Genomic DNA, 21452 nt, shown 5'->3' on the forward strand with positions numbered 1-21452 from the left:
CTCCCAGGGGGGTCATCTCAAACCATGACAGTCTCTTAGCAAACAAAGCAGACAACAGATTACCATTAATTTTCTGGAATACTTTCACGGAGTTTCTGTCTGCCTACAAAACTGATTTTCTAGATTAAAGTTCAGATTCCTTAAAATATATAAGCTTAAAGAGTTACTTTGAATTTCTACAGGTTGAAACCATGCAAGAGTTCATAGTCACCTGCCCATCTTCCATTTTGGTCTTTGGATAGTTGAGGATTAGTTTTGTAGCTTGTTCCCACTTTGCATGTGTATCCTCCCAGGCCTGAAAGAAGATATATCAAGATTTAATTTCAAAACCACTTGTGGCAATATGCATGCAAGGAGTGTATGAACTGAGAAGGAAGTTCACCTCTGTGTTGCCTGCAGTTGGGTGCTCGATGCGCCTCAGTAACGCCATCACTCTCTTCTGAAGAGCTGCTCTCCCTACAAAGGGCACAGAACAATTTTTTGAAAACCCACCTACATCAAATCTGTGATCTTTGAAAGCAATTATTGAACCAAGAGGAACACATCCCCTTAAAGTGTTTAGAAAAGGCAGCATCTTGTTACACCGTAAAATCCTCATGAACTCAGTCACCCAAATTCTTTACACTTTCTAGCAATTCTAGAAATTGAGATATTTCAGGAAAAGCCAGAGCAGAATCAAATCAAGAATCTCAACCTGTTTGAAGAACTCAAACACAAAGAACAGTCTTATCATCCAGGTAGAAAGGTGTTCTGACTCCTGATCCTCACCTGTTGACATCATGTTGCTGACAGACGCAAACTCCATGAAAGTGTTGTAGTTGGGCAGGAAATTGTGCACGGAGACTTCATCCACCCCACACCTGATGTCGGCCTCCTCGCAGAGGTGCCGGAAGCAGGACATGGCCACCAGCACTGCCTCGATATCTGGGCTCCACAGGAACATGTATAAGGCCACTTCCAGTTTGGTTTGGGCTTGGCGACAGATGGGTGTTCCGCTGCATCCCGCCGTGCTTTCCTTGGGAAACACAGAATTCCCCGTTTGGGAATACTGCTGATTAACAAGGCAGTTTTATCAAGATTCAGCCTCAGCCAAACCGTGTTTAAACTGCCTTTATGCCAGTAGGAATAAGCAATCCTACACAGGCTCAGAGCTCTGTATGCTGCCACAAGGGATGCCGTGTGCATTCCTAAGGAGGACATACTCATCAACATCTTAACTGAAGAAGGTGTGACTTTGTAAAGTCTGAAACATCATTATTAACCAGCATATTAAATACATACATTATTTAGGATACAGATGTCTTCTCCTCCTTAGAAATACTTAATTCTATTTTTTAAAATTACTCCCAAAGTAATTTAATTTCTACGTGCACATAGGGTTTTTTCCCAAGTGCTAAAATTAACTATTATCATGTATTACTTACCATGGAAGAATTCCCTTTCCCCTTCCTGAGGGTAGCTCCTGGTGCACANTCATTTCTTCATGGTCAAGAGAAATTTGGCTAGTTCCACTTCCAGAGACATCATAAAGGAAGAGGAAGTGGCAGGAACTCCTATCTGACTGCTATGAAAAGAGGGGAGAAAAACAATATATCAACATAGTTTTTAAAACGTGCAAAAAGGATAGATTTGAGGAAGGTAAAAGGATCCTCAACATTTACACGGTACTTTTTCCACCGCTGCTCTCAGGGCTTTATAAAGTTACCCACATTAATGGTATCTTAGAATGGTATTTCCCTTAAGAAATACACTATTTGATATTTTAAGATTATCAGAAAGAAGTAAATCAGAATTCTGAGACTCAGAGAAGCCTGAGATCAAAAAGAAAACTTTTATTTTATCCATGTAGGCCTACATTTTACCACAACTACTTTCCCTTTTTCTCACTTTGGGGACTGGTTCCCTTTATATTAGGGCATAAGGCATAGGTTTCTGTGAAACACATTTTCCAGGCAAGTAAAACAACCTATATAGCTAAAGTAAAAAAGAAAATAAAAATCCCAAACCTAACTGTGGTTAACTTTTCTAACTGAGGTGCCTCACAAAGCAGAGAGGAAATCAGAGAACAGAAAGTGTAGGTGTAGCTATTAAATTTCTTCCAATCATAAGAATAGTGTGGTAAATAAAGGAAGTGACAAAGCAGAGAACAATGTGTGTTGATGATCCTAACAGAGATGGCAACACTCACTTACTTTGTTTTTTAGAAGAAATTTATTCCTACAGATGAGAATCTCTCGCAGCCACTTGAGGATTTCCGTGCTGCTCAGCATCTGATGGCTCGTGAGCTTCTTGCAGATATAAAAAAGCATTTGTGAACTGCAGCAAAACGAAGTTCAGCGTTAGCCTCAGATGTGGGACCGCCGGGGTGAAGGTGCTGCACTGCACTTCCCGTGGGAACAGGCCCTGTGCATGAACACCCTGTGCAGGGCTAACACTGGCTCTTGGAATGTCCCACAGAGAGCAGAGTGTGCACTGGGAACACCCAGCTCCCCGGGGGCCCTGCCCACCCCCAGCAGCCTGCTCAGCTCCTGAGGCCCTGCAGCCATGGGGTCCTGTCCCAGACGGGGTCCTGTCCCAGCCCACGCTCGGGGCCGTGGGCTCGGGGCGTCCAGCTCTCCCCAGACAGATACAGCACAGACAGGGCAGGACAAGGTTACCTACACTGCTCTGACAACGCCTCAACTCTGCTCTGGAAGGAACACATCTAGGGATGTTCCTTCTTCATATCCATTCAGGCCTCACACTCTCTGTTAAAACTGCCAAAGGGTCCAAATTAGTGTCAGTTGGGATGGGTTTTCCCCCAGCCCGAACAGAACACAAACCCACTGCTGTTCCTACAAATTACAGCCCTGGGTGTCAGTTCCTGCCTGTCCGGGGGGCTCAGCCCAGGCTTCCTCCTACACTGCTGTTCCCTCCTTCTCCACCAAACATCAGCACCAATTCACAGTAAAGCACCAAATACTACTGGGTTTATTATTTAGCTCATGCAATTCTTACAATTCCGAGTTTACACATTCCTATTTTTTGGTTTAGCATTTTGTGTAATTTTGACTTTTTTGGAACTTCATTTCCCTTAATATTCTCCAAGAAATCAACCACAACAGCTGCTCTGAACTTATAAAGGCAAGATGATTTTAATTAATTAAATTTCCTCATAAATATACAGGAAAGACCAATGGAGACTGCAGGTCAGGCCAAGCTATCACCTTCTTTAGGGGAGGGCTTCAGAGTCAGGATTAGCAAACCCACACTTCTGGAATTGCTCAGCATTAACCTCCCCTTAGTCCCAAAAGGATGAAATAGAATTTAAAAAGCAGCGATCATTTGAATGAGGGGGGAAATCTCCAACTTTTCAAACTAATAATCATTTCTACACCTCAACATCTGCTGAAGAGTGTCATTAAGGGAGCCAGCAAAATGTTTGTTATATTTCTATTAAATTTCTATAGTGTAAGGAAGATACAACTTCTCCATGACAATTCTGACTGCAGATTCCTGCTGTTGTTGCAGAGCTTTCCCGAAATACTCACAGCTATTTAAAAGAAGACAAATCATAACAGCTATTTCTCTCATTTATAGAAGTTAATTTACATACCTGATTTCCCAGAATGTTTCTATAGGAGCATCAGGATTCCACAAGTCAATGCTGTCCAGCTGGTGCAGAACCAGCAAGGCCTAAAGTCAAACCAGAGAGTCTTGCTTAAAGACAGCAATTCACAGGGTGCACGAGCACAGGCAGAGAAATAGCTGCAGGCACACATCCATTACATTGTTTTGAACATAAGATGTAAAAAGCATGACAGAAGGATTATACAGAAGAACAAGAGTTCATTGTTAGTCCACATCAGAATTATTTCATTTCAGAGTCTTTATCCACATTCGTACTCCAAACCTAGAGGTTTTCCCCTGTATTTCCACACAAAGCCATCCCAGGCACACAGACACAATGTTTGTAAAAGACAGGTTCTGGCTTTAACATTACCAATGTCCAGCTGTGAAAATGCCAGTGCCTGCCCCAGTGCTCACCTCCATGGCCTCCTGGGCTATGTCTGGCATGCTGGACTGTGGCACCAGCTGGACAAGGCCTGTGATCAGCTCTGCCGTGCTCCCCTGGGTCTCAGGGCCCTGCTTCCTGGGATTCTGAACAGCAACAAGGGAAGCAAATTTAAGCTGGAGAACTTTTTAATGCCTGCCCACATTACTGACTGCTACAGCAGCATTCCTCTGGTTGAACCAGGTGGATTTTGGGATCTTTAGGAGAGTCTGTCATTTTATTTTTAATCCATGGAAACCCCTTGCATGTCATGTCTTTGATAGAACTGAAATATGTTTAAATTAAACAATGACAGACCTGAGAAAATGGAAGATCTAAGACTGTATGTCTTTCTACTCACTGAAATTATGACTAATTTCCAACCTCCTCATTTTAATTTTCTTCTATTCCCCTCTCCTTCCCCCATCTTCCCCTTCAGAGTCACAGAACTTTATGCTCCTTCTCATTGTGTTGCTCTGATTCTACAAAACCTATTACAGTTTCTTTTTGTTCTATCTTTTCCCTTTAAAAGCACAGGAGCATCATAACCAGAGACAAGGATGAGCAGAACGTGTCCTAGATGCCAGGTGTATGTTTTTAATCTTTATTCATTTAGCAGCTTCAAAAGCAAACTCCACCACAAATGAGCAGTGCGATAGTGGGATATACTTACACACAGCAAGAGCTTTGGATCTGCATGGATCAGTTTTACCAAGGACAACAGCAGGAACTTGTAGCTTCTGGTTTCCAAATCAGTAGGTTTTTCTTTAAATTTAAGGCTTGTCATTTTCTCCTTAAATGTAAGACTCTGATGGAAGGAAAAACAGCCACAGTCCTTGTCAGGAAGGTAGTCAAACATAACAGTTACAATTAAACATCTTATGAAATATATTGCTTTTATAACCTATAACTCAAGACAAAGTTTAGAAGTATACGAAATTCAAGTATAGTTGCACAGCCTTCTACTTCAAAATCCCCCTCTCCCACAGGCAATCCCTTCACTGAACCTTTGAAGTTGCTGTAAGAATTGTTTCAGTGAGCTGTACGTGGACATAAAAGTTTTTGCATAAGAAACTATGGCAAAATCTCAATTTACTCAAGACTTTTTCCAAGACAGCCAAGAATACTGACTTTATTTCATAATGCTTGAAAAATCTTTATTTTATTGCTGTCACCAAGACCAAACAGTCAACTTGCTCAACAGAAAGCAAGACAAATGAAGACCTACTCGTGCCAACCATGGTAAAAGCACTGCAGTTTTCAACAATTATCTTTACATACAGAATGCTTTTGTTTTTCAGATTAAGCAAGAATGGATGTGTTACCCTGCTATTCACACAGCCAGAAAGCTATAAATGGACAGTTAGCCACAGAAGACAGAAGAAATACTTCTACATTGCCAGTTTAAAAGCAGCAGGAGAAAACTGGAGAAACATGGAACCAGAAAGAGTCACTCCCCCAACACCTGCAGGCTCACAGAGCACGTGTGGCTCTCTGCTGCTTTGTGTTCTTCCCCTCTCTAGGTTCCAGTGTAAAGCCAATGACTCAGAAAGCTGGGCTGGCTGGAGCCATGCCCAAGAGGAGGGGTGTGCTTACCGGGGTCATGCGGATGGCGGGGTGGGCCCCGCAGCCCTGGATGGCCTTGTGCAGGGTCTCGCTGAACATGCTGCGCAGCTCCACCGAGTGGCAATACACGGCGTCGATCCGGGGCCACCAGTCCAGCGCCGACTGCAGGGGACAGCCAGGCTGTGACACTGCTGCTGCAGCACCCCCACCCCTGCTGGGCACCTCCCAGCTTACAGAGGCCATCCTTGCACCTGTGTGACACAGTGCTACCCACACGTCTGCGTTCTCATCGTGAAACTCATGATACACAGAAGAGCTAATTCCAACTTGGCTGCTCACTACATCACTCTCCTACCTGAACAAACTGAAACCAGAAGTGCAGAAGGGTGTGGTAGATGAACAACTGCACAAACTTTCAAAATATTTTCATCTCTCAGCACTTACCCTTATTTCACACTACTTAGATGCCCAAAGAAAACCACGAGACCAGCTCTACCCCAGGTCAACTTGCTACTGCAAGTAGCAGAAGGTGGTGCAACTGTGCATGTCCTGAGAGTGGTTTTCAGGTATCAATATTTATCATAAAACCACAGATCATGAGATTTATTTGTCATCCTACATCAGAGGGATATGTACATCTCTGCACTGAAATGTTATAGATGTTATACTGGAATCTGGGCTCTCACACTGGGAATCCACTGGTGGGAAGCACAGGCAGATTTGCACGCTCTTCCTTATTAGCAAGCAACTCCTGCTGCATGGACACGAGCAACAAGATTTGGTCTACTCCCCAAACTGCATTTACTGAGCAGATATTGATCTGAATAGAAGCCCCAGATCCCTGGGCTGATGAAATACTGCCAGAACTTACATTTGTGATAATTCGGTGGAGCGAATTTACCAGCACATAATGAAATGTTGATGGGGAATTCTGTGCCAAGCAGATCTACAATAAAAATACATAAAAGCCACTTAGGAACATCTTTGTCTTTCCCATCTTTCTTATCACACTGAATAACATCTTGAAGCCTTTTTATTAAATTGACAAAGCTGTCAAATCTGAACAAGGGAAGCCTAATCAGCCGGGGAAAGTTTTATAATAACATGCAGGGATTTATTACTAAGGGATATTTATACAGCTGAACTCATTTATGAGCCTCCAGCTGCTGCTAGCACAGCTTTTGTAACTGACAGGTCGTCAATGGCATGCAGAGAATGACTTACCAGTAAGTGCTGTTCTCACCTTAAAGTGTTGGTTGTTGTGAGGATTTATGCGGAAGCAGGAAACCAAGCAGTCAATCATCAGGTCTACATCTGCATTCTGATTGCCTCTTGAGAAAGGTTTGCTTGGGTTAAACAGCAGGTTCTATTTATTTCAGAAAAATGCAAACATGTAAATAAGGTACCAAGATTATTCCTGTCTACTTTCAATATAAAACTTTCCAGTGAAAACCACTGGTAATCAATTAAGGAGAAATTCAAAGTTTATTTCTGTATTTTAAAACTCAAATTTCTCACTGCAATTAGGAAACAGACATTTTTACCTTAAGATCTAGTACCATGGACTGCACCAGCAGGAAAATGACAGAATTATCTTCCCAGTTGATGTAGGTAGATGCTTTGCACAGTTTAACACAAGCAATAGCAGCACTTTCAGTCAGCTGCCTGCTCCCACTGTGGCCTGCAAGGGCCTTCCTGAGATTGTCCAGGAACAGCTTCTGCAGAATTCAAACAGGAACAGTTATAAGCAGATACTGGGATGGCAAAAAACAACTTGATGCAGCCCTCTGGGGAAATTCTGTATTTATTAATGCCATTCCCTTTGGTGGGTCTGGGGCAATCACACTGGCACAGAGGTGGTTGTTCCCTCTCAGCCACGTTTGCAGCCACATCAAACTCGACACCAGCTGCAGGTGCAGCACCCATGGAGCACAGAGCACACTCTGCAGGCCCCACAACTCCTCAGCACAGTCAAACACCAGCAAGGCTCCCATTGCTGCTGCTGGAGGCAGAGGAAATGACAGCACAGAGGGTCAAATCTCCAAGGAGATGGAGAAGTTCTGAAATAACACTGTTTGGGACATACTATCCATATGAATTACTGACAGTGAAAGAAGATATGTGAGAACTCAAAAGAGGTGCATAAATTTACACAGGGAACTGCAATGTGCTCTTTAGGCAGGAAAGACAAAATTAAATATACCTGAAATACAGAATCAGCAAAAGCAAGCATCCTCCAGAAACCAGAGCCAGAATTCAGCTACCTGTCTTACCTTGTTCATTTTAGTCTCCTCTACCACGTCCTTTGCTATATCTTGGATTATCTCTGGACACAGGACCAGGAGGATGATCTGCAGTGGCCACACTGCTGCTTTACGCTTCGTGCTTTCAGCAAAGCCATCCACCAAGTCAAACAACTTCTCAGCACAATCTGCATAAAACATAAAACCAAGTTCAATACCAGTTTTAATTCCAGAGACAAAGGATAGGTGTAAAAGAGCAGAGGGATAGTTCCACCTACACAGAAGAAAGGTTCTCTTTTGCACATTACTGGCATACTGCTGGGGATAACATGGTCTCAACCCAGTTAAGGACATGGTTTATCCGAAAATATAAATTTTCCTCTCTTTGTCACTAGAGAAAAATAAAGGTGATGTTGTCTAAGTTTTTGTCCTGTATCGAGATGAAAAATATACATTCAAAGAGTCTCCATCTTTTGGGGTTTATTTCTTTGTGTTGTGAAGCACAATAATAATCTCTAATAGGGGAGTCAGGAAAGAAGAGAGATGGCAACATAACCTTACCTGCCCTGGTAAAGGTGACAGAAATTTGTTTATTTGCAGGCTGCACAAGGAGCAAAGAGGGCACAAAATGCAAGTGAATGCATTTTGGGGATGTCTGAGAGACCAGCCTTTGAACACTGTCATGTGTTATGCCTTACCAGCCATGTCAGTCTGGGGTGTTTGGTACAGCTTTGTGAATTCATCAGGATAGTTTTCCACCCAGTTCCAAAATGCCTGCAGATAATGCAAAACACCTTTTCATTCCAGAGTTTTCAAACGGTTTTTCTGAATTATGTATTTAAATGAAGCGAGATTTTATTCTTAATCACACAAAATTTCTTACAAAACATATTTGCATCAAAGGGAGACAACCACTTATATTTTATAGTAAATCACTGAATTGCAACTATTCCTAGAGGAAGTCTGCAAATAAGCAATGAAAGACAAGCATTGAAACCTTACCTTTTCCAGACTGTTGATAACAGCTAACTGAGCTACTTTCTTAAGGGCTTTAAACTTGAATACAGTCTCTGTAAAGATAAAACATTTCTGCACTTAGAACAGAAACTTGGATCTAAAAAGCAACACAGGTTATAAAAGACATTTGAAGTGCAAAGCAGTTTTCAAACTGATGTTTTTATGCTACTTAACTATTTTATAATATTTTGGTAAATATATGACTGTTTGGAGTAAAACAGGGCAATAAAAGATATATCAATTGCAGTGTCATCTCTGACTATCCAGACTGAAAAAGAAGTATTTCAAAACACAGGCTCAAATCATACCTTGCAAGAGTCGCTTGAGTTTGGAACAATCCACACTGATGTACTGTAAAAGCTCAATATCGTGAACATCAGCATTATCTTCTGAGCAAACAGTCAGTTCCTGCAACCTAAAAATAAGCAAAGCAAATTAAATCCATCATATCGTGTCAGACAGGTATGAACACACCTAGGATTCTACACATTTCGGTAGCAGGGAACATTCTGTGACCTCCTCATAAACTACCATTTCCTCAGATAAACTTTTCCATGTTTAGAAATAAAAGATGGATCTTGCATGATTAAGAGTTAATATTATAGTCTTATTACACCCTCATACCAAAAATGGAGCTAGAAATACCAGTGGTGAGCCTTACAAAATGCCAATACCTTCTGGTGTTTGTGCCCAAGATTTGCCTAAATCCTTGTGTCACCCACCCTACTGTAGCAGTAACCTTGTCATCTTTTCAACTAACCATTAGATTAATGGAATCATGACACCTTTAGGCTACTGCTCCTTAGCAGCAAGTCCTGCCCCAGCTAAGTTCTCAGAGTAAAGCAGAGACTGATGGTCCTTGGTGTCACTGGACTGAGCTACAATCATTCCTGGTGCACAGTTCTGTGGCCTGAGCAAACAGGATCAAGTTTAATCACACCAGTTTAAACACAATGGCATCTTTTCACACTTGTGTATCAGATAATTTACTCAACATCTCACAGACACCAGGCCACTAACAACTAGAGCATATGTTCCCACAAACTCAGACTGCCCTGGCGTGTTCCAAAGCTACAGATGTGTTTCAGACATGGAATGTGATTTCTAGTACTAGACACAAAAGCAGTTCTTCATTTCTCCAACGCCAGGAAACTTAACAGCCCTCGCTGGGAATGGGAAGGTCCCCACTGCTGTGCTTTTCATGCCAGAACTCCCCCAGCTGCTGTGCAAGGCCCAGAAATATTCCTAAACAGGAAACCCAGGTCAGAGATCAGCAGTGCTGACTGGCGGAGTGACCCCTGTGGAGACCAGAGAGCTGGTCAAACATTTAACTGTTGCTGTGCAAGCCATGTGAAGGGAAAAACAGCTCAGGGGAAAGCACTCTGCTCTAGCTCAAAGGGGTGGGAAGGAGGGCTTTGGAGCTTGGGAACAAACCATGCTACAAATACATGCAGATCCACAGACTAGATTCACAGACTCAAAAAATTGTAACTGAAAAATACTTCCTATAAAGGGAGCAAAAGAAATTGTTTCCATTTCCATAAGCAACAAAACACAATCAACCTATTGAGTAAAACCACATCCTTCATGCTAGCTGCCAAGTCTATCTTGAAATAAAAGTTATTAAAGGCTCTGTAAAAACTCTGAAAATAGTTCAGAATTAATCATTTTAGACCGATTTCTAAAATGCAAATATTTTCCAAAAGAATAGATAAATACATAATGAAAATATAAATCTTTGTTTCCATTAAATTGGCTCACTCACTGCTGTGTGACCACAGAAGGCTGCCCGAGCTCCACTTCTATTACAGGATGATCTCAGCTGTTATATACTGTGTGACAAGAGCTAAGCTGCTTCAAACACCTTTCAAGAAACATCAAAGTATTTCAGGAATAAAAAGCTTAACACCACTGTAGTGGACTGACAAATGCTGAAGCATCAGAAGGATCTGGAACAGGGCAAAACCAGCAAAGAATAGATGGAAATTTTGTGCTTGTCTCCCTTCTCACTCAGAAAAGCAGAAAACCCAGTTATTTTTACAGTAAATGTGCTGTGAAACTCAAGTCAGTCAGAAGACAAATGGGTCTTTTCCCACAATTAACAAACAGCCCAGCTGTTTGTCCCCTTCAGGCATAAGACAGATTTAACATAAAAGCCTCCTAGCCGGAAAAATTAGACAGGAAAACAGCCTGGGGGCTCCAGCAGAGCTGTGGACAATCTCCAGTTTTCCCTCTAAATTTGTAAGTAAAGGGATACAACCCTTTAGCTTCAGCATCCTTTTATTTCCAAGACACCTTGCACCCAGAAGAACTCTACTCAACTTACTCAGCTGAATTATTTTCATTCATTATTTTCACCTGTACTTTTGAAAGCAGATTAAAAAAGCAATAAATGCAGCTCGCAGGAAGCATGTCAGCAGTAACCCAGGAGGGGCAGGGAAGGTTCAGTTTGTAACCTGGAACTCAAGGGAAATGTTGAAAGGAGCCCCATTGGAGAAGGACCTCGTCAAACAGCACTTTGCACTGTGTGCACGGGCAGCCCCCAGGCAGTGGGCAGGGGGTGCTCCCAGCCCCAGGAGGTGCTCCCAGCCCCAGGAGGTGCTGCCAGCCCCAGGAGGTGCTCCCAGCCCCAGGAGGTGCTCCCAGCCCCGTACCTGGTGGAGATGCGGCTGAAGACGGCGTTGAAGTTGTTGCAGCTGAGGGAGAAGAGCACCCCCGAGGCGGAGCTGCGCAGCTCGGCCGCGTGCTGGTTGCCCTCGCGGTACGTGTGGATGAAGTGGCAGATCTCGGGCAGCAGCTGCTTCACCAGCATCGTCTCGTCCAGCCTCATGGTGTCCTTTGGTTGCTAAAAATAAACAAGTGCTCGACTGAATTCTGGTTTGGAGGCAAAAAACCTGGAGCATCTGCCACGAGCAGGCCCAGGGCCTGGGTCTGCCCTCCCGATCTGCCCCAGGTTCCACCGAGCACGGCCCAGGGGGCTGCACAGAACGGCTGCTCTCCATCCCAGCAACATCCCAGCGTGGCCAAACCACCCCACACTCCCAGCTAAGGCTCCCAAAGAGGGAGGACACGAGGCTGATCAACATCACCAAGTATGAAGCAAAACACCAAACTGGTTTTTGAAGTAATCCACTCTTTGTTCTGATGAGGGCACCCTGGAAGCTGCTCTGAGTCAAGGATCAGCAGAGCACGAAGGCTAAAGGGCAAAGATTCACCCTCACACCTCTTTTGGGTAAGACCTTGGTCACTACGTTTTGACAGCGAGTATTTTGCACTAAAAAATGAACCAAAAAAGAGGTGTTTCTCCCTGGTTCTTGCTGGGGGTTTCTCTATATGAGTCAAAAATGGCTTAACTTCCCTGCAACAGAAAAAAATCTAATTTTTGCCAATGTGCACAGTGTGAGACATAAGGAAACTATTTACAAAAGAATTCAAAGTGAAACTTTGCTCTACTAAGAGCAAGTTTTAACAGAAGGGTCAGCATTAAAGCTTTCTAAAATTTTACCAATGAATTTTCCATAGGGAATTGGGAAGTTTCAGAGACTCCCACTTAGTTGACCTGAGTCCTGTTGCCATGAGAACTTGATGAAACATTGAGCAAGAAATACATCTGAAGATACCACAGAACACAACATGCTTTGTACAGACCTTTGGCTCACTCTTATTTAACATATTCTGCCTCAAACCGCTCTCATTTGAACTGACGGAGCAAGAAATATTCAGCACAGATTTAGGCTGTTTAAATGGAAAATGTATTTACCTGGATCTTTTGTGATTTTAGAAGAATCCACAACTATTCAGACCAGTTTAGTACTGTAAGATGGGTCGCTTGACAGGTCTAACCATAGTAAGGTCATTACCTTACACAGAAAGAACCTTCAAAAACTGGTGCAGGGAAACAGCAAAGAGCTCAGATGATTTCAGGACATTCCTCCAGGAATACAGCTTTAAAAAGCAAATCCCTTCTTGTTGGAGGAATACAGCACTGCAAGTGCTGCTCCCAGTGCAGTGTGGCTCTGCAGTCCCAGCCCAGCACAGCCCGTGTCCAGCCAGCACCGCTGTCACCCACAGGGACCAGCAAAGTGCCTCTCCAGCTCTGACTGCAGGGCTTGGACAGGGCCAGCAATGCAATCTAGGAAACACCTGCAGAAGTCATCTGCACAGCAGTGCCAGCAAAGGTTCTGCTGCACAGAAACGTACATGGAAAAGGACTTCGACAAACGAAAGCTTCAAGAAATGCAAAGAAAACTCAGCACTGTCTGCAGAGAACTCAGCAGCAGGAAACAAATACTTGTACTGAATTATCTGCTACTTTGAACATGATTTACTATCATGTTACTTTTTCTGTTTAAATGGATGGAAATGTTTCAATGTATCTGTTCAGGAAATACTGAGCAGGATATCCCACGAGCATTCAAAGCCTACAAAAATCTAGTGAAGCTTCATAACCACCTCTAATCCTTGGTTGGGGTTTGTGTCTCCCCTTACTCCAGTTCATACATGACTGAGTAGAGTTGTCTAGTTGTCCACAAATCCTTTTATCAAGCTATTAAATGAAAAACCATTACTTATAACTCTACAAATTTGTTGAGTGGCAGAACCGGCAATATCAAAAGTTTACAAGAATCTATTTAGCAGAAAAGATGTCACTAATTCTAGGCAAAAAAAAAGCACCCTCCAAATCTTTAATGTATCAATTATCTCAACTACATGTATTTATAGGAAGCTTTATTATTTTTTAAATGGCATTAATTCTACTTTGATCAGTTTTAACTTCAGTACCAGTAATAACAGACACACAAGCATTTGACTTGTACTCTCCAACCCATTTGATTCCCACTTAGCAATTGCTTATGCAAGCCTACTCACCCCTGCCAGACATTTTTCCAGTGTATCCAAGATAATCAGCTGAGATAGATACAAATTCTTTTCAGCAGTTTCTCCAAATATTCTCTAGAAGTAGAAAGGATATGGATTCATCTGAGACACAGGAATTTGACTTGCAATGCACTAAAGTAAAGTAGCAAAGTGGCTACATAAGCTATAAAAACCATAAAAAGAAGGACTGCTAGAGCCTGGCCAGTTGTGTTACCTGTCTGGGGAGAGTCCACACGATCACAGATCACGTGGCTCCAAAACTCAATGAGCTTTTCTCGTGATAAATCCAAACCCAGGCTTTCCATTTTAAAAACAAAACATCCCACTGGATCTTTCTCAGGAGCTCCTTTGCCCTGCTGCACTCCTGCCCTTCAGATGCTCCCTGCACTGCTGTCCTGGACACCTGAAGCACCTTCCCATGGCAGCACAGCCTCTGCTCCGAGCCCCGGGGCAGTGTCAGGTACCTTCTGTACCCAGAGCTCCAACCTCACACCTGCCCAGCTGCAGACCCCACACTAACAGAGGATTCCCCTTAACCACCCCCTGCCTTTGGATTTCTCTGCCCCAGCTCCCACTGCCTTTCTGTGGCTCCAAGAGATGCTGCTGGTGAACTTCAGAACAGAAAAAATTAAGTGTACAAGGCAAGCAACAGTTTGACTAAATTTCAAGTAATTCTCTGCAGATTGTACAACACAAATAAATAGCAACCACTTGAACAAAATCACCAAAAAATGCAAAATTAGAAAACTTACCATGTTATTAACATTTTTTAAGATAGTAGTGAGACCACTGATGACCAGGGAAAACTTGTACTTGGAAATGTTGATGAGACATTCCTTGTTGTGCTCCGTACTGACTTTGGTGTGGGTATTCTGCTGGCAAACCTTGATTGGAAGCTACAAGAGAAAACTGTTATAAGCTTTTTCAGAGCTTTAAAGATGAGTTAAAAATTTGTGACACACTAGAAACAACCTTGAAAAACATTCTACAAGAGACAACTGCAAATATGTTTTCATTTTCTCTACATTCATTTTTCCATTAGTTATCTATAAAACAAAATGCTGAAGTTCACCTGTTCCTTTCTCTGAATTGAAAGTAAACCTCTATTTTATGATAAATTTTCTACAAACTGAATGTCAAAGCAATCCAAAAGAACAGAAAAATGTAAGACAGAATTCTAAGAAAAGATTGTTTATTTCAAAAATTAGATCATTAAAGAACAAAAATCTCCAAGGCTAATACATGCAAGAAAAAAAAAAAAAGCCTTTTGGGCCCTGAGAGGAGGTAAAATGAGGTAAAATGCCAGGAGCTCCCAGAGCAGGCTGGGAGGCAGCAGCAGTGGCTCCACGTGTGCTCCCTGCTCTGGCACAGGACAGAACTGGCCAAGAGGCACCACTGAGGCCTGGGAGGAACCAGCAGTGACCCTGCAGCCCCCAAGGACGTGGTGACTCAGGGGTCCCCCAAAAACACTCCCAGGAGATGCATCTCGACTTCCAACACACCTCAAGCACCTGTGAGCCCCACGTTACCTGTCCCTGCCCAACACCCAGTGGGACAAAGCAGACCTGAAATGCATCTTTTCCAGGCAGGAGAAGATTCAGAGTGACTGCACAAGCCCGAGATGTTCCTCTTGCTGTGTGAACACTGGGCACTTTTTTTCCTGCCGTACCCAAATTCTTCAGGGGTCACAAACAAGTCACTTCCCAGGCACCCACCCACTGCCCCTGCCCACTCAAATGCCCCGAGAACATCAGAGAGGCGACTCTTCAGAAAAACATCTCACTGAGGGTTTACAGTGTTTAAAAGCAAACAAATGCAGCAGAGTTTGTGCTGTTTGTGTTTTGAAGTGTGACCTTGGAATTCCCTATTCATAGAAACTCGAATTGCTACTACAAGTTTTAACAAATTTTGGCTAGAACTGTGGCTAAACCTGTATTCTGAACAACACCGACAGCTCAGTGGAAATGCCACGGTGCAGTATTTGTGCATTGGGGAGATTACCAGAGAGAGAGAACTTGAGAGGGTAAAAGAAGGATTCCAAGGAATTACAATCAGCTTTACAGCTGCAAAATGCTTAAAGAGCCACCTCCCAGGCTGGGGGCTCTGGGGAGGGCACCCTCCCCACCAGCAGCCCCCAACACCTCTGCAAGCCCCTGACACCCCTGGCTGTGATGGGAGAGGCTGAAATGCCCGTGTTTAGAATGCAAGATGACTCAAAGAACCCAGCTTGGAACACTTTTGCTCAACAGTTCTGAGTGCACGTCCTGGGGCTGGGAAATGGGCCTCCACCACACTGATGCCCAGGGGGGATTCCTCTCTGTACAAGCCGAGCTTTGGTTTGGGTTTAAGTTCAGCTCTTTTGGTACCAGGGCCTAGGGTCACTCTGGAGATTGGCTGTCTTTCCTAAGAGTGACTGTTCATCCAAAGGAAGTGGCAAGTGGCAGGTTAGGTGAGCCCAAAGCCCCCGGAGCACTGGCAGCTCCCTGAGGAAGGTGGGCTCTGGACATGACAGGGCTCCAGGAACACCCTGAGGGCTGTTCCTCCAGGAGAGGGTCTGACATCCTCACCTGCACACCCTCCCACAGCACCACAGGGCAATCCAGGTCATTTCCACTGAAATCTGTGATTCCCTGAGCCTTCCCAGGGCGACGATTTACAGCAGCACAGGGCGCTTCCATGTGCTCATTTTAACCCCAGAAAAGCAGAATAAACACCACTTATGACTCAAGCTTTGTTTTCACTGTTAGATGTTATTTTACAACACATTTTTGGAAGTCATTGGTGGATGACAGATATATTTAATTTGAAATTTCACCATTACTAGTACTTCTTATTTGAATTTTCAAGTCTCTGTGCTGACAGCAGCAGCAAAGCTCAACACCACTGAGTGCTAAAACACTTCAGAAGAACCTCTCAAAGAAACTGTGTCATAGATCTAGTTCTGTGTGCTCCCATGCCAGAGAAAAAAAATCACATTACACACTTCTGGAGCTTCCTGCCACAACAGCCACTACAACAAGGTCATCTAGAAGTAACACTGCTTTTTATACTATCTTTTAAAATAGGAAACTATATAAAAAGGAAATATTAGCACTGTTATTTTGGGTTTTTTATTTCTCAGCTATTTCCTTTGTGCACTCTGACGCTGAAGCATTTCATTTCCCCTCACAGAAGGCAGTGCCAGTGCTGAGTGACCAAAGAGAATCTACTTCACTCCTCTAGAAATACCTAGTAATCTAAACACTGGGGGAAAAAGTTGAAATTTTACTTTCATTGCCTTTGATTTTATTTTCGAAAAAAGAAATACTGACAAATAGTTTCCTGTAGAGCTATTTGAATTAGAAACAGAATTTAAAGCACAGAGCTTAAATATAACTGGGGCTTCAAACCCTGAACACATCCCGTTCTGAGCTCAGCCCAGGTTAGCAAAGGGACAGTCACTGCTCCAGCTCTTCTCACTCTGAAATAGGGAGCAACAGCCAAAGAGCTGGGACTGCCCTGGGGCAGTACAACCCACTGAGGTGGGCTCAACAGACCCTACCCCTCCCTGATCCAGCCTGACCACTCCTCACGCTGTCAAAAAGGGCTCAGGCAACAGCAGCATCTCCGTCTAAAATTGGCCTTATGTCATGCAGTGGACAAACACAAAAGAGATGAAATCTGGAGCCTTCCCAGCCACCAAATTTTAAATCTTTGAGAGGGGAAAAAGAAAAAAAGAGATTTACTGGGCACTCTTTAGAGGTAAATTATAAATCTGGCTTTGAAAGACTTCAGTAAGTGCCACTAGAGAAATGCAAAGCTGTAGAGAAGTGCCAACACTGTGGTACCTGATGGCTCGCCTGTCAGAGCACTGGAAGTGGCCTCAGTTTAGAGACTGATTGCACCGTCACCCAAAAATGTTCTGTTAAGGAATCCTCCCTTGGTTAGAGATGCTAATTATTAAGAAAAACGGGTGGTTTTCCTGCCTGTGAAGTGATGAGCACCTGTTTCAGGTATCCTCAAGCCTGCAGGAAGGTCCAACCTCTTGCTAAATGCCCGTGGACATTGGTTTGAAACTACCACCACTACCAGGCCTCAGTGTCCCTGAGATGTGCACTCAGGCTCTTGGGAAGGGCTACACTGAGCCATGGGTTTTGCTTTAAAACTTGTAAAAAATGAGCACAAAGTTAAATCACCTCTATTTAGTAAAAAATTTGTATTTAATGTTATTATTTTCAGAAGTTATGGAGCAAGTCTAAGTGCTTTCTCACTTCAAACAAAGTTACTATTTCAACTTTTTTGTGCAAGATGCAACTTTGGAAGAACATTAGGAACTCAGAGTCTGATAGATAACCCTTGTGTGCTGCAGGATCTGGAATGACACTGCTAAAATCACTGTCCTGCCAAACCCAGGGACAGGCAGCACCCACCAGCACAGGTATCCAGGGAACAGGCAGCACCCACCAGCACAGGTATCCAGGGAACAGGCAGCACCCACCAGCACAGGTATCCTGCCATTCAGCACATCCAAGACCCAAGCTCCCCGGGGTGGCAGCACACAGAGCCCTCTCGCTGTCCCCACTACCCCAACCTCATGAAAATCCCCTTGGAGAGGGGAAGGTGGGAGACACATCCCAGGGGACTCATGTCAGGGAAGGAAATTCTCTCCTCATTTTCACTAAGCAGCTTGAGGTGTCTGAATGCATCTGAGCCTTGGGCCTTTGATTCCAACTCTGGAGAAAGCAACAAACGTAACACCCAGGAAAAAATCCCTAGTGCTGTCCTTAACAGCCCTGAAATCCACTTAGGTTCATCCTTCCAAACAATTTCTTGGAACTCCTTCAGCAGACCAGAACACACACATGTACTGGTGACAGAAAATCCCCACAACACCACTCCCTGCTCAGCATCAGCACTGTCAGAACCAGACACAAATCCCTCAGGTATCTTCCTCCCCTCATCTGCTAAAGAGGCATCATCCAGCACAAGAACCTCCCAGCTCAGCCTTCGCGAGAACACGGAATTCTGAAGAGTTTTTATATGGGTTGCTCTAAAACTCAAACCTTTTCAGAAGGTTCACTAGAAGCTGGGGCTGTGATCAAACGTGTATTTACCTATCCTGTGAACACAAACTCCAAGTCAAAGGAGGAAGGGCCATGGAATCACCGGGATGCTTTGGAGAGCTCCTTCCTGCACTCAGGTAGCACGGGGTGCACTGGGCCCTTCCCTTCTCTGCCCCCTGGGCACCAGCTGTGTGCAGTGCAGCACTTCTGAAACACACTGCACACTGTGTGAGAGCAATCCCAGCAAAGCTGCTCCAGCTGTATGTGGAGTGCAGGATAAAACAGCACACCTTGTGCTCCAGAGCCCTGTGGGAATGTGCCTCATCACAGCAGCTGTGGGAAGAGCTGCCCCTTGTGCCCAGCCCAGGGACATCCCCGGGAGCACAGCACCGGACACACCTCACAACACACCCCCTTATCCTGGGGATTTCCTACCCACAGCACTGGGACCTGCAGCCACTGCTTTGGCAGGGCTCTGATTCTGCACAGATTTCAAATGCTGCAGAGACAAACCAAGAGGAGGAGGGAATATTTGATCTAATTTAATGCCTCTTAATTAAAGGAAGAATGGAACATTCCTACTGACTTTCAGTTTTTACGAAAATTTTCTTACCTGAAAGCCATCTTACCTCATGAACTACAGACAGGGAGCCTAAACCATAATCCACAGAACGAAGGGCTTCTTTCTTCAAAGTATATCAGAATCACTGAGTTTGGAAAAGACCTCTGAGACCATCAAGTCCAACCTTTGACCCATCTCCACCTTGTCACCCAGCCCAGAGCACTGAGTGCCACGTCCCATTCCCTGGACACTTCCAGGGAAGGGGACTCCACCTCCTTAATCACTTTAGTTGCCACAAGTTTATACAGGATTGATACCTGTTATTACATCTGATAGTTTTAAACCAGTCTACATGTAAATGGTTTGGGCAGTCAGGCTCCCCCAGCTGAGCTCACAACTACTGCACTGCTGTATCAGCCTTCCTGTGATTTCAGCTCACAACACAAACTGCTATAAAAATACAGCACATAAAACTGGAAGTGAACATTTCCACTGGAAAAAAAGAGATGATTTTATTTTACAAAGACCTGGCTATGGCTGAAATCACAGGGAAATGTACTAATTTCCAGGCTCTCTGTGCTACTGCAACCTAAGTCTCCCCTGATCATCCCAAGTTTTGTAAAATACAATAAGCAGTACAGCAGAGAGACTCTGCCCAAAGCCTTCCTTTGACTGTTCTGTTATCACTGTGGTCTGGCCTCACAGGTACCAGCAGCAGCTCCTCCTGCCCCAGGGGAGCCCTCCGTGGGCTCAGAGCGGAGCGAGGGCAGCACTGGCACAACCCCAGGGATCTGCTCCCTGAGCAGCCACTGCTTAATTCACAAACTCTGCTTGCCAGGCATTCTGGGCCCACAGAACTGTACACACAAAAGCAGATTTTGGTTAAAGCAGCATTCATAACAATAAACAAGAGCAGGCCAGAGCAGACTGGCTAGCACTGATTTCCCTTGTTTTCAATACAGATTAGCATCCTCTCAGCTTGTGTTTCATCTTCCCTAAAATTAATTCAAGCTCTCAGCAAATGAATGAAAAGCCTGCCTACATCTATAAATTTTGGGGGAAAGATGGTTACGTTTTCCTTCTATGCAAAGGGAGGAAGAAACCCTGGAAAAGTTTGTATTCTCCTGCACAGAAAAGCCAAACCTAAACAACCCACAACTGACACCAGCTGCCCTTCTCCCCCTCCTCACTCAAACACTGATGACAGGACAGGCAGTGGCTCCCTTGGTGCTGAATCCAGGGGTCCTGCATTTAGGGCAGACACGGGATGCAAAACCTCAAACCTGCACTATCACCTCTGAAATAATGTGCAGATATTCAGTATATTTTGATACCATTCCATGACTCTGACTGTCTATATATTTGATGTGCATTATCACTGCAACCCCAGTATTTCAGCACCTGAAAAATAAGAACAGCTTTCTTTCTACCCAAAGAGGATTCCTCCCCTACATCTATCTGTAATCATCCCAGAAAAGGTACAGAAAAATAATTCTGGTTTAAGAAGCTTGTAACTCATAACAGATTTTGGCAAGCCCAATTCCACACTATACATAACAAAGCAGAGGAGAAAGACCAGGGCCTTTTAACACCAGTACACAAAGAAACGTTTTCTTGCATTATTAGAAGCATAATCAGTCCCATGTTTTTTAAGCTTATGGGAAAAATGATCTATGACTCAAGATAAGGAGGGGAATAAGGTAACTGTGCAAATATTCCCACAGTGTATTCAAAAAAATCTGCCTCGTTTTAATGCCAAAGTTTTTCCTTTTCAAAATGAACTTCATTTACAGCAGCTTTAACATAAACGTACAAAGGACCAGCTTGTTTTCCTCGCCCCAGGCCCCACGTTGGTGCAGGGTGGGTGCCCGGAGCACTGAGGGACAGGAGCAGCACGGGAACAGGGCTCAGTGTGGAGAACCAGCTCCCTGGGTTTGAAGGATTTACACCGAGCAGGGTCTCCCAGAGCTGGGCCTGGTGAGACACAAAGGCTGCACTCACAGGGTGGCAAAACGAGACAGACAACACAGGAACTGAGGGTTCAGCCTTAACAGGGTTCCCACAGGTCGGGAAAGCACCTTGGGAGTGGGAATGCCGTGTGCAGGCACCGG

The 21452-nt window shown here is 44.0% G+C and overlaps 1 protein-coding gene across 1 annotated transcript in view; it reads right to left on the reverse strand.

The window, feature by feature from the left end:
• The window catches only part of NF1 (neurofibromin 1), a 79946-nt gene that overhangs the window by 57707 nt on the left and 787 nt on the right, over positions 1–21452 (reverse strand). The window contains 20 exon segments of the mRNA XM_017821605.1: positions 212–295; positions 383–456; positions 769–1015; positions 1425–1474; positions 1477–1564; positions 2193–2316; positions 3596–3675; positions 4027–4140; positions 4707–4841; positions 5630–5761; positions 6471–6545; positions 6843–6965; positions 7144–7317; positions 7873–8030; positions 8541–8616; positions 8845–8912; positions 9168–9274; positions 11514–11704; positions 13729–13812; positions 14490–14633. Coding sequence (XP_017677094.1) covers positions 212–295; positions 383–456; positions 769–1015; positions 1425–1474; positions 1477–1564; positions 2193–2316; positions 3596–3675; positions 4027–4140; positions 4707–4841; positions 5630–5761; positions 6471–6545; positions 6843–6965; positions 7144–7317; positions 7873–8030; positions 8541–8616; positions 8845–8912; positions 9168–9274; positions 11514–11704; positions 13729–13812; positions 14490–14633 — 2328 coding nt within the window.

This window comes from Lepidothrix coronata, unplaced genomic scaffold, assembly GCF_001604755.1.
Source record: "Lepidothrix coronata isolate B3197 unplaced genomic scaffold, Lepidothrix_coronata-1.0 Scaffold91, whole genome shotgun sequence".
NCBI lineage: Eukaryota > Metazoa > Chordata > Aves > Passeriformes > Pipridae > Lepidothrix > Lepidothrix coronata.